This window comes from Phyllostomus hastatus, unplaced genomic scaffold (genome assembly GCF_019186645.2).
Source record: "Phyllostomus hastatus isolate PE091 unplaced genomic scaffold, TTU_PhHast_1.1 phas_scaffold_501, whole genome shotgun sequence".
In the NCBI taxonomy this organism is placed as follows: domain Eukaryota; kingdom Metazoa; phylum Chordata; class Mammalia; order Chiroptera; family Phyllostomidae; genus Phyllostomus; species Phyllostomus hastatus.
The window spans coordinates 9,343,063-9,357,116 of NW_025334033.1; the positions used below are offsets into that span (position 1 = coordinate 9,343,063).

General features: G+C 38.3%; 1 protein-coding gene across 2 annotated transcripts in view; it reads right to left on the minus strand.

The window, feature by feature from the left end:
* The window catches only part of EXD1 (exonuclease 3'-5' domain containing 1), a 33,639-nt gene extending 20,604 nt beyond the window's left edge, over positions 1 to 13,035 (minus strand). Inside the window, exons 1-5 of one of the 2 annotated variants that reach the window (XM_045823603.1) lie at positions 12,903 to 13,035; positions 9,033 to 9,101; positions 6,106 to 6,163; positions 5,668 to 5,795; positions 2,312 to 2,370 (exon numbers count right to left, since the gene is read on the minus strand). In XM_045823603.1, the coding sequence (XP_045679559.1) occupies positions 2,312 to 2,370; positions 5,668 to 5,795; positions 6,106 to 6,163; positions 9,033 to 9,101; positions 12,903 to 13,035 (447 nt within the window). The remainder of the gene's footprint in view (positions 1 to 2,311; positions 2,371 to 5,667; positions 5,796 to 6,105; positions 6,164 to 9,032; positions 9,102 to 12,902) is intronic. The other variant, XM_045823604.1, reaches the window with a different exon arrangement.
* Positions 13,036 to 14,054: the final 1,019 nt, after the last annotated feature.

Sequence of the window (14,054 nt, forward strand, 5' to 3'; positions counted from 1 at the left end):
AGGGTGCCCTGGGCAAAACACAGGTGGGCTGACTTTGACCTGCACCACCCAGGAAACCCCAGGGCCAAACGTCCAGTAGACAGTTACAGACTACCTTGGAGCACCACCCTGCCCCTGCACAGCTGATCCTCCACGGAGGGTGCAGGTTGGTGTTAAGTGGTCACAGCCAGTCCTTGCAGCTCACTGGCCTGGGTAAATCCTTCCCATTGATCTGCCAACAGCAACCAAGGCTCAACTAAGAGCAAGTACTCTGCCCACACAAAGGACACAAGCGAGTACCCCACTTGAGTGACAGGGAAGGTTATGCCATTGGACCCTATAGGACACCTACTACATTAGGCCACAGTAGCATGACATAGAGGCAAAGCAGCTCTACCTAATACATAGAAACAAACACAGGGAGGTTGACAAAATGAGGAGACATGGCCCAAATGAAAGAATGGATCAAAACTCCAGAAAAAGAGCTAAATGAAATGGAGATGAGCTATCCACCAGATGCAGAGTTCAACACACTGGTTATAAGGATGTTCAAGGACCTTAAGAAGGACCTCAGCTGCATAAAAAAGACCCAGTCAGAAATGAAGGATACACTAACTGCAATAAAGAACACTTTATAGGGAAACAACAGTGGAGTGGATGAAGCCAAGAATCAAATCAATGATTTGGAACATAAGGAAGCAAAAAACAACCACAAAGAACAAGAAAAAAGAATACAAAAAATGAGTATAGTATAAACAGCCTCTGGGACAACTTTAAGAGGTCCAACATTTGCTTCATAGGGGTGCCAGAAAGAGAAGAGGAAGAGCAAGAAATCAGAAACTTCTCTGAAAATATAGTGAAAGAAAACTTCCCTAATTTGGTGAAGGAAAGAGACATGTAAGTCCAGGATATGCAAAGTCCCAATTATGATGGATGCAAAAAGATCCACTCCAAGATACATCATTATTAAAAGGCCAATGGTTAAAGATACAGAGAGACCCTTAACAGCAAGAGAAGTTACCAGAAAGTTGCCCCATGGGAGAAGGGAGAGGGAATGGGTGAAGCGGTGAGGGGATTGGGGATTAAGAAGTATGAATAGGTAGTTACAGAATAGGTGTGGGGATGTAAAGTACAGTGTAGGAAAATGGATTAGCTAAAGAACTTATACACATGACCCCTGGACATGAACAATGGTGGGGCATTGCCTGAGGGAGTAGGGGGTGCTGAGTGGAGGGGGGCAATGGGGGAAATATCAGGACAATGTAACAGCATAATCATAGAATAGAATTTTTAAATTAAAAAAAAAAAACACCCAGACTGGTGTGGCTCAGTGGATTGAGTGCTGGCCTGTGAACCAAAGGGTCACTGGTTCGATTCCCAGTCAGGGCACACACATGGGTGCGGGCCAGGTCCCAAGTTGGGGCATGCAAAAGGCAAATCACACATTGATGTTTCTCTCTCTCTCTCTTTCTCCTTCCCTTCCCCTCTCTCTAGAAACAAATAAATAAAATCTTTAGAACATTTTTAAAAATGCATCCATGCAGACACAAGCGTAAGCTTGCACATAAACAAGAAAGCACAATGACTCCCAGAAGTCCAACTGTGAACTGTACCCTAGGCTGCCATTCCTCAAAATAATAAATGGTTATAGAGAATCTGCCCAGACAGAGCATCTAGAATTGTCTCTTTAAAATATAACTAAAAATGAATTTCTGGCTTTCCTCTAAAAGTGCTAATGGTTGTCCATCTCACATGCCAAATTTAAAATCCTTATAATGTCTAAAAAGCCCTACCTGATCTACCTCCTGTTTCTTCTCATTTTCTGTTACTTTTCACTGTGGTCCTGCCACACTGACCTCCCCGCTGTTCCTTCACACAAGCCAAGTGTGCTTTAGTTTCAGGGCCTTGGTACTTGCTAATTACACCTTCCTTTAATTTCTTTACCTAGGTAGCCACATCCTTGGCTCTCTTCTTTCAGGTCTGTGTTCCAAAGTCATCTCTTCACAGAGGTTTTCTCTGTCTACAGACAGGAACTCTCTGTCACTCTATTCACCACACCACACTTTTTTTTTCCATAAATCTTATCACCAAATGATATAATTATTTATCTTCTTGCACTAAAATGTAAGCTCCTTATGGGCTGGAAACTGATTATTGTTTTACCCCAGACTTGAGAACAACGCCTGGCATACAGTAGGCACTCAAATATTTTGTTAAATTATTAGAGAAAACATCAATGATCAATTTCTCTTATAGTAAGAGAAAAATTCGTGAGACGTAGACATGATACTCATATGCAGACAAAACTAGGAATGACTGAGGTAATACTTACTGCGGCACCAAACTTCTGCTGGAACTGATCAATGACTGTGTATGTCACCTCTTCTTCCTCTACAAGGGAATGATGGTATTAGATATATTTGTCTTACTTGGAAATAGAGTAGCCTTCCCACTAATTTTAGCCATATTAATAAACTCTTACTCTATTGCAACTCAAACATCCAATGTTATTTCATTATCACCTGCATCAGCCCATCACACAGTGAACACTTAGCATCCTGTTTGTCAACTGAGAATAAACAAAAGCCCCATCATTGATGATTTTATGAATTGAACTATTTAGTCATTTCCTGTGATAATCCAGGAATGTTTCCCTCCTCATAGGTTTATGTCTTAAAATCCTTCAAGATATGCACTTTTTTAAACTTTATTTTTATTGTTGACACTATTACAGATGTCCCCATTTTACCCCACCCCTTTGCTTGCCTCCACCCAGCCCTCACCCTCCTTCCCTCTGGCCATCACCACACTGTTGTCTATGTCTCCGAGTTATGCATACATGCTCTTTGGCTAATCCCTTCCCCTTCTTTCATCTAGTCCTCTCTCCTCCCTCCCTCCCCAGTCTGTTCCATGTATCCAAACCTCTGGGGATTTTTTTGTTTAGCAGTTAATTTGGTTTATTAGAACCCACATATAAGTGAGATCACACAGTATTTTTTTTCCTCTGGCTGGCTTATTTCACTTAGCATAATAATCTCCAGGTCCATCCACGCTGTTGCAAAAGTGCATTCATAACAAAAAAATTACAGTTTAAAATAAAATTTTTAATTAAAAAAATTAGTCCTGCAGAAAGGCCAATGTCCACTCTTTTAGAATTCTCTGGGTTCTGAAAATTAATTATTTTTTAATTATGTAATTGAAAAGATTACAATTATGGTATAACATGAAGTTCTTCATCTCCCAACCTCTAAAACTTTGGAGTGGCACAGGACACAGTCCAAGTACCTCTTTCTTTTTTCTAACCATACTCACTCTCTTGGTGACCTATGTCTTCTAGTCTCAAGATTTTAAATATCACTTACAGTCTAACTCTTGAATTTATGGCTCCACCTCAGACCTTTCTCATAGATTTACATTCAAACTTAGGTTGACAGAAACTAAAATCCTAATTATCTCCCCAAAACCTTTTCCATCCATAGTCTTTCCCATCTCAGTTTAATAGCTCAGGCTCAAACCCCTGAAGTCATCCTTGGTTCTTCTCTTTCTCTCACATCCACATCTGATCTGTCAGCACGCCATGTGTGCTCCACCTCAAAGTACACCCAGAATTCCACTTCTTTTTTTCTTTTAAAGATTTTATTTATTTTTAGAGAGGGGGCAAGGGAGGGAGAAACATCGATGTGAGAGAGAACTATGGATCAGTTGCCTCTTGCACACGCCCCGACAGTGACAGAACCTGAAACCCAGGCGTGTTACCTGACCAGGAACTGAACAAGAGGCCTTTCGCTTTGTGGAATGACGCCCCACCAACTGGGCCACTCCGGTCAGGGCTGCCACTTCTTACCAGCCACACAGGTACTACTGGGGTCCAAGCCCCATCATACCCACTCATCCCAAAATATTTCAATAGCCTCCTGTACATGCTTTCATCCTTGCCCTCTTTACAGCATTTCTCCATACAGGCTTTAAAGAGGCTTGTTAAAACAAAAGTCAGATCACGTTACTTCACTGCTCAAAACTTTCCAATGGGAAATAAAAGTCTTAAAATAGTATACAATAGTATAATATGAAATACTTAGGGATAAATATGGAAAAAATATATGACATGCTGGGGACTACAAAACATTGCTGAGAAATTAAATCTAAACAAATGGAAAGATATACTAGGTAAATGGATTGGGACACTTAATATTGTTAAGATGCTAATATTCCCCTATCTATCAATTCAATGCAATCTCAATAAAAATTCCAGTAGGGTTTCTTTTTTTTTTTTGGTAGAAATTAACAGGCTAATTCTGAAGTTCATAGGGAAATTTTAAAAACTGAAAATAGCCAAAACAACTTGGAGAAAGAACATTACCCAACTTCAAGCATAAATCAATTGTAAACAGTCTATTGTTGGTGTAAAGATAAAGAAATAGATCAATGTCACAGAATAGAATGTTGAGAAATAAACCTACACATTTATAGACAACTGATTTTTGACAAAGGTGCAAATGTAATTGAGTGAAGAATATATAGTCTTTTAAACAAATGGTACTGGAACAACTGGTTATTCATTTGCAAAAAAGAAACTTTGATCCATACCTCATATCTATACAAAAAATAACTGAAAATGGATCATAGACCTAAATGTAAACCTAAAACTTATGAAACAGCTAGAAAAAAATACAGAGAAAATCTTTGTGACTTTGGGTTACAAAAAAACTTCTTAGATATAACACCAAAAGCATTACCCATGAAAGAAAATATAAATAAATTGTAGTTCATCAAAATTTAAAAAGTCTGCCCTTTGATACTTTAAGAGAATGAAAAGCCAGACCACAGATTTAGAGAAAATATTTACAAAGCATTTATGAGAAAAGACTTGTATCCAGAATATATAAAGAACTCCTAAGAAAATAATAAGAAAATACTTCAATAAGAAAAATGAGCAAAAGATATGAACAGACATTTTACCAAAGATATTCAATGCCAAATAAACACATAAAAAGATCTTCAAAATCCTGAGTCATTAGGGAAATGATAAATCCAAAAAATCTTCAGTGGCTTCTCTTCTCATTTCAGAGTAAAAGCCCCTTCAATGATTACAATGTCTTCCATGACCCACTGACCCCGCTTCATCTCCTACTACTCTCCTTGCTCCAGCACACTGATCTCCTTGCTGTTATGTCAAGATCCTGACATATTCCTAACTCAGGGTCTTTGCATTTGTTTTTTTCCCTGCCCCCCCCCCCGCCAAATATTTCCCACAGATATCCATATAGCTCCATCCCTCACCTCCTCCAGGCCATTATTCAAATGTCACCATTTCAATAAGGCATATCCTGGACACCCTCAATTGTAAAACCACCCTCTCCACAGACATCTACTCTTTCTTCCTTTTTTCTCTCCACAGCATCTGGCACTAGCATAGTATATATTATAGCCATTTATCTTATTTAATTATTTAGTGTGTGTTTACTAAACCAGAGCTCAATGAGGGCACAGATACCACACCTCAGTATACCAAATGTCCAGGTATAGTATGCACTCAAATATTAAATAAACCAATGAATCACGATATGTTATCTTAATCCAGGACCGAGAATCAACGACTTAGCTAAGCATTTCACATGGAACCTTGACTCAGGGTTATGCCAACTCTGAAGACTTGTGAACCACAATAAAGAGAGGCCCAGCACTGACCTGACAGGCTGTACTTGAGGTCATTCAGGAGAGAGGTGGTTGGTGCCTCAAAAGCAGGAGAAGGAAGCTCACGTACACTTAGGTCTTCATTTTTCATTTTATCCATCCTGGTGCTCTCTGTATTTGGACTGTGCTTACAAAAAAGCAACACTCAGGTGAATTATTCTTTGTTGCTAATGCCATACACAGATTTTGCCACACATCAATGATAAGAACCCTAGACCTCTATTTCATAGACGGCCCATTCATCCACTGCTTACCTGACTTGGATATACCATCTAAAGATGGGAAAAATACCCATCTATTTTTTTCTCATTTCTGTTACACCTCAGGCCATTTTAGGAATTACCCAGCTAGTGAATTAGAGTTAGGTAAGACATTCTACCCTGATGTGTACATTTGGGTAACATCATAATTAAGAAAATTGTTCCATCATACCTTACAGAGGATGCCTTTTCCCCCAATGCAGTTTGTTCTGCTTCATCCAGTAGCTCCACTGTAAAATAAACAAATGACTTCCAACAGTTTCCAATCTGAAAGCAATTAACACTCCATCTATCCTCAGATGGACTGTGGATGTCTGGCTGTATACCACAGACAGTAATTAGAAATGAAATGTTGGTCCCTAGAGGACTTTATATGCTATCTATAAAAGAGAGTAGAAAAGACTATCCAAAGCACTAAAGACTCCTAATATTTATTTATACTTTTCAATTACAGTTGACATTCAGTATTATATTAGTTTCAGGTGTACAGCATAGTGGTTAGATATCTATATAACTTACTAAGTGATCACCCAGATACATCTAGTACTCCCCTGGCATCATACATAGTTATTGCAATATTATTGACTACATTCCGTATGCTGTACTTTACATCCCCATGACTATTTTGTAACTGCCAATTTGCAGTTCTTAATCCCCTCACCTTTTTTTTTTACCCAGTCTCCCAACCCCCATCCCATCTGGCAACAATCATCTGGTTCTCTATATCTATAAATTTGTTTCTGTTTTGTTGTTCACTTATTTTGTTTTTTTAGAGTCCATATATAAGTAAAATCATATTTATCTTTCTCTAATTTTTTTCACTAAGCATAATACCCTCTGGTCCACCCATGTTGTTGCAAATGGTAAGAATTTCATTCTTTTTATGGCCAAGTAATACTCCATTGTAGATATGCAGCACTTCTTCTTTATCCAAATGTCGATCACTATGTCCCTATGTAGCTTCCATGGCCATTCAGAAAGATTAGGAAACTCTTTACATGTGCCCTTTACCCTTTCTGCTCCAAGGCGCCTTTCTGGTCATACAAATTGGTTCTAGAGATATCTTTTCTCTTCTATTCATTCCTATCCTAATGCACTTTCCATCACACTATGTACTGTTTGGGAGTTTTCTATAAAATCATTTACAGAACTGTCCCCTTCAAAACTCTCATAGACTGCTACGTTAGTAGTTCAGTGACATGAAAGGTAATAAAAACTAGACTGGAAATCACAAAAGATATATGCGAGAAAACATTCCATGAGATTCAGAAACTTTATTTTTGACCTAGCAGTACAGGGAATATAGGAAATATTATATATCATTGATTCAATGATGCACATTTTAAACAGCTCTGAAATTGCATATGATTTACAGTAACTGCACATGACAATTTAATCGGCAGCATTTTTTCCTTCTTAGGGTGGGAAAAGTAATAGTGTATGTTACAATTAATGGCATCTTGATTCAATTAAGTACACTTAGTTACTTTTCGGGGGGAAAGGCTCTCAAGGGCCGCTCTCAAATGCCTCTTTCCCTAGCACTACCTAGAAGTGCTGAGCCAGGGGCAGAGAAGGTGAAATTCACTAAAAACCATGATTAGTCAATTATTATCCTTCATCTTGATCATTCTTATTCAAGGTGTTTTTCAGGGAGATCCCTCCATCCCTGACTGAGCCACAGGGCAAAGAAAGAGGAGGTCATTTTTTGAGCTGAAAAATTATGAACGCTAAGCCTTGAGAAAGAACTTGGGAGGAGATAAAATCCATGTGTACAGACCACAAAGCTAGTCAATGGTTAGTATTCTCCTGAGTTAGAGAGATGGTAGTACTGATCCCTTCACTTCTCGTTATGAACCCATCCACAGCCTAGCTTTGAGCCAGTCCAGAGCTCTGCTCCTCTGCAAAAGCTAATATTTAAAACACAATTAAAAATCCCACTACTGCCACCACTCTCACTGCCACATTATAAAAAGGTGTTCAGAGGGACAGAGTGCTTACAGAAGCATCTTCAGTGACAAAGGACAGTTAGATAGTTGGCTAGAAATGGGTCTGGATTGGCAGTCATTAATTTGGCGAGATTTTTGTCTCCCCTAAACCTTACTTCTCTCACAAAACAAAGTAATCTTTCCGACAGCAGTAATCTCATTTACAGGAGTCCTTTCCTTTCCTCATATTTGCCCAAATGGTGAGAAGACAGAAACCATTGCAGAACCCTGTGCAGACCTAGATCTCCCACTCTACCACCCTCTCCACACTGCACTGATCTTAATTCCTCCTTGGCGGGCTTTCTGCTTTTGAGCTCTTGAAAGCAAAAATAGTTCCTGCTCCCAGCCACTTTCTTAGCCCATTTGGCTTGTCTGAAGCACATGGACCAGCTGAGCTTCTACACTCTTTCAGGCAAACAACTGTGCCTATTCTTACCAAATGGCTTTGGTTGGCAGAAATAAAGAACAGGGCTGTTTCTGTGATTCCAAAACCTAAAAAGCTCTGAAAACCAAGAAAAGTTTTGGTAACTCTTTTAGTAGCAAACCCAAACCGACATAATATTTATAGTGCTATGTTATTCCACTTAGTATGATTATCCAACCATTTCTCTGTAGAAATGTTTTTCATTACAGAGTGCTGCCCAGATCCACTTGAGGTATTATGTAATATGAACAGTGCATATCCTGTGTTAGGTTTTCCAAAAGTCCAGAACCATTCTGGACTCTGAAACGTTCAGCCTCAAGGTTTCAGATAAGGGACTGTGAATGCACTGTGAACTAGTAGTGTTAAGCTTGCTTACTGAGCAAGACAGTTCCTTTCTGTCCAGATTCCTAACTCTGCCTGCTGGCTGAGTTCTAGTAATGAGCACCAGCAACCCTCACATTGTAAAACCAAGATGACTAATGACTATTCTGCTCGTAATATTCATTGAAACAGTAAGGGTCAATTCTCAAATACCAACTTAAGAGTTCATAAATGCAATATTAAAGGCAAGATAATACTTTTTTTTTTCAAATATTGAAAAAAAGGATGAGGCAGTGAGTGAGGCAGTGCAGTGAGTTTGTTACTAATGAAAATCCCAATATCAGAATTCCAGGAATATGAAGCTCTCACCATTAACAATCTCATGCCCAAAAAACATCTTCACTCCTGGGATACTTCGACCAGTCTCCACATTCTTCACTGTTATAGAAAACAATTCAGTTGGTTAATAAAAAAAATAATATTCCCTAAAACTATAAGAAAATATGTCTCTCAAAAGTGCCCAATCTGAGTTTTATAAAAAATTCCCAAATTATTTTCCCCAAGGAATGAAGAGTCAACAAAAAATTGCAACACTATAATTTTGAAACAAATAGAATAAAAAACAGAAGGAATCTTCCTGGTCAGTGTGGCTCAACTGGTTGGAGTATTTTCCCATAATCCAAAAAGATTGCAGGTTTGATATTTGGTCAAGGAACATGCCTAGGCTGTAGGTTTAGTCCCTGCTCAGGGCATGTGCAAGAGGCAACAAATTGATGTTTCTCTCACATTGATGTTTTTCTCCCTCTCTTCCCCTTCCCTTCCCCTTTCTGTAAAATCAGTAAGCATGTCCTTGAGTAAGGATTAAAAAAAAAAAAAAAAAAAAAAAAAGAGAGAACCTCAGAGAAACCAAAAGGGCAGCAGTAGTACACTGAACTCGAACTTCTCTGAAGAAGCAAAGGCTGGGTAGCTCAGTTGGTTAGAGCATCATCATCCCAATACACCAAGGTTGAGGGTTTGATTCTCTGGTCGAGGCACTTAAAAGAATCAACCAATGAAGGCATAAACAAGTGGAACAACAAACTGATGTTTCTCTCTCTCTAAAAATCAATAATAAATAAAAATTTAAACTTCTTCCAAGAATATGCTAAGGCCTTTGGGGCAAGGTATTACATATACTTACTATATTTTTATCGATTTTTATTCCACCTAACTCCAGAAGAATTTTAAGGCAGCTAACTATTTCTAGGGTCCACACTCATGTCATGCTACATGCTAAAAATATTAATTGGCAGGAACAACAATCCAATTCCTCATAGCAGATAAGGGAATTAGCAGTTTAGATGTCATGTCTACAACGTGGTGTTATTTATCTAGATGGAAATGCTCACAGCAGCTGTTACATGAGAAAATGCTTGTAATAATGGTAACTAAAACAATGGTATATATGACATACCAGACTTATATTATGTCCATTACATAAATCTATGTCATTAAAGACTACAGAGAAATTTACCAAAATATTTCATCTGGACTGAATGCTTTGTTGAACAAGCATGAGGCATTTACTGATTGTTGTCTACTCAGTACCATTTATTCAGGCTAGAAACATGCTCAACCTCCTTGTAGACAGTGGTGTTCTACTGGACTTCCAGAACATCTCTTTTAGGGGACTGACTCAGCTGGGTAGAATACCCTTTTCGCTGTTTTTCCTCTTCCTCTTGTCTGGAATTCTGAGGTTTGAAGCCATGTGCTAAAGATGGAAGAGCAGAAAGATGAAAAATCCCAGATCCCTGCCAACTTTGGGGAGTGTCACAATAGGCCTGGGATGTCTGCCTTATAAGGGAGAATAAAGTCCTAATTTATTTAAGCCCCTGGAAGCAAATCTGTTCCTAGCATCTGAGCATGGTTCCTAATGACACTGCATTAAAAATTTCAAGTAACTAACTTGAAAACTTTTATTCTTCCCACTTAAAAATCTTTCAGATTGTTCCACGTTGATTTCAGAAGTGTCAAAATGCTATGACATGTAAGGTCCTTCTAAATTATCCATGCCTACTTCTCCAGCCTTATTTCTCACATCTTTCAACACTAAAATTTACTTAGGGTTTCTAAATGCAGCACATTTTCATGTCCCTATATTTTTGTACATGCTGCAACTTCTGTTTAAGACAATAGTTCTCTCAAAGTGCTCCCCAGCACAGCATCAGCAACACCTGGAAACTTGTCAGAAATGTAAATTTTTTTATCCCTATCCTAGACCTTAAAAAAACAAGTCTCCAGGTTATTCTGATGCACAAAGTTTGAGAACCACTCACCTAAAACAGCCTTCCCCTTTCTTCCCAGCCAGTTAATTCCTACTCACCTGAATAAAGTTCTGCCATCAATTCCTCCTTGAGGGAAGCCTTCCCCACAGTACTAACCCTATCACTCTCAGATCTAAATTACCGGCAGCTGAACCTTTGTGTTCTCATAATATCTTGTGTGTCCCTTTATCAGAGAGAATATCACACTGTAGTACTGTATTAATACCTGCTTATGTCTCCATACTAGACTAAGTTTTCTGAGTACAGGGACAGTGTTATTTTTTTTCTTTTTAAATATTTTATTTATTTAAGAGAGGGAAAGGGAGGGAGAAAAAGAAAGACAGTAACATCAATGCTCAGTTGCCCCTCATGCCTGCAACCCAGGCATGTGCCCTGACTGGCAATCAAACCAGTGACCCTTTGGTTCACAGGTCGGCACTCAATCCACTGACCCACACCAGCCAGGGCAGAGACATGGGACAGTGTTATTCTTATCTACATCCCTAGTACCTAACACAGTCCTGGGATATAAAACTATCAATAAATAGTTACCAAGTGAATTAATCCTAGCCCACAAAGGTCATAATATGGCTTAACAATAACACTAATCTCTCAAATGTCCTTTATGCATATTTTAATAGTGAACTTGAAACTTACCATGCCAGGAAAACAACTACCCTAGCAAGTCAATATTCTAGCTGAATAAAAAACTACATATTGTAGCTTCAAGGTGAACACATGGAGGATCCAGGAGAGTGGCACACTCAGAGAGGGCATGAAAACTTCAAGTCCCTTCCCACATACCTTGCCCTATGCATCTCTTCCATTTGGCTGTTCCTGAGTTGTATCCTTAATAATAAACCAGAAATGAAGCTTGGAAGCTGGCAGGTGTAGGTTATTTTATTACCATGAGAATAATATTAGTTTGGCCAAATAATTCATTTAGTTTTTTCTGTATGACGGCTGTAGTAGTGTTTAGTTGTTTTAACTTCATTTGAAACAATTTTGTTAGATTGTATTGTGACAGTTGTCATATCAGTGTGCACTTAAAAAACTTATTAAAATTGGTGGATTTTTGTGCAGCCATTTTAATATTGAAGATGGAAGAAGATATGCAACATATTTGGCATATTATGCTTTATTTCAAGAAAGCTAAAAACACAACAGAAACACACAAAAAAGATTTGTGCAGCATATGGAAAAGGTGCTGTCACTGATGGAACATGTCAAAAGTGGTTTGTGAAGTTTCTTGGTGCTATTGACATTTTGGCCAAATAATTCTTTGCTGTGGGGCAGTCTTATGCATTGGAAGATGTTTAGCAGCACCCCTGGCCTCTACCCACTAGAAGCCAATATCAGGAGATAGCTGACATACTCAAAATATCCAAATCAAGAAAGTTATTGATGAAAATGAAAAATGCATGTTTTTTTTTACAAGAAACACTAAATGGACTTTTTGGCCAACCCAATAGACAATCACTGAGGTGGCAGAGCAGGAGCACAAGACATCACATTCCTCCTGGCATCTGCACTATTCCTAAGCAGCGTACCTACCTGTGGACTTCTTTTTGCATGAGAAAAAGAAATGTCTTTGTGAATTTGTCTGTTGAAGCCAAAAGCATATCTAACTAATGGAGAGGTTATTCATAATTTCAAGATGTATATGGAGAAAAATGAAAAAAAAAAACCCACCCAATTAAAAAACTCTCTATACTGAAATTGTCCACTATCATGTCAATAAAAGTATAGAAATGGAGACAAATTAGCATATGCAGCTATGTTGCTCTGCTAGGGAAAATAGCATTCTAACCTTCCTCTTACTCCTTGCCTAAAATAGGAATAATGACTACTAATGATCCCTGTGGAGCCCAGAGTCATCATTCAAACTGTTATTAATCTCTTAAATGGCAGAAGAGTATGAGAAATAACAAGAGACCTTTCTTTAGGACAACAATCTTGTTAGGGTCCACATGCTGGAGCACTCCCTCAAAGATGCCACAGACCAATGTGAGTTTCACCCTTCTCCACAAAATCTGATTGAGGAAATGGTAGTCACTGCTGAGATCCATGCCTTTTGATTCCAAAAGCAGTCTTCACGTAATCTTCACTGAGTATCTAAGCACTTGAAAATAAAAGAGATCTATGATTTTTAAAATATTTTGGGGAGGATGGGGTTTTTTCCTCTTTCCCCATACCTGGAAGGGACAAGAAAATTAAAACTATGAGAGTAACTCAGTTTTGTTCAACTTCTTAGAATGATAATGAGAAAAAGATCTCTTTAAGCACCAACTCTAATATTTACATGGGAAACGGAAAACCATAGGACTTCAGGCAAGGTAGACTTGGCTTCTTTGTCTATAAAATGTAGTAGTACCACCTTTCCTTCCTTTGTTAAATGAATAAGCACACTTAGAGGCTTTTAAATGGCACACGCTTATACCTTCTTAATACCAACCCAAAACAGAAAAGAAAAAATGAACAAAAATGGATACTAACATTTGTGACACATGCTGCAATAAACTGTTTACCCCGAAATGTCTGTGATCTCCCTACCCTCTTCTGGATCTAGCCCCTTCTAGATTAGTAACATTTCTGGAGTTTGGCACTTTTACCAACCAAATCATAAGTGACTTAGAACTCCCACAATTTATCCATTACCATTCCAGCTGCCATGTCACTGCCAGGGCCATTCCATCCCAACCTGGCCACAGCTCAGGCACTGGGCTGCCGTAGTGTCACCAACAAGTCATCACCTGACAGATTAAACTGCCACATGCCATACACGAGATTTTTAAATCCAACTGTTTTGTGAAAAATTTATAATTTCAAGGTGTATATGGAGAAAAATGAAAAACTCCCCAATTAAAAAACTCTCTATATTGAAATTGTCCACTATCATGTCAATAAAAGTATAGAAATGGGGACATAATAATGCAGAAATGTATAAAGAAAAAAACTATCTTATAGACATAAGTATCATTCATAGTAGACACTCATATTTTTAGTGTAATACTGTATATTAAAAGATGAATTTTTTAAAGTATCTTTTAGAATCCTGTTATTTGGATGTTCTTGTATATAGAACCCC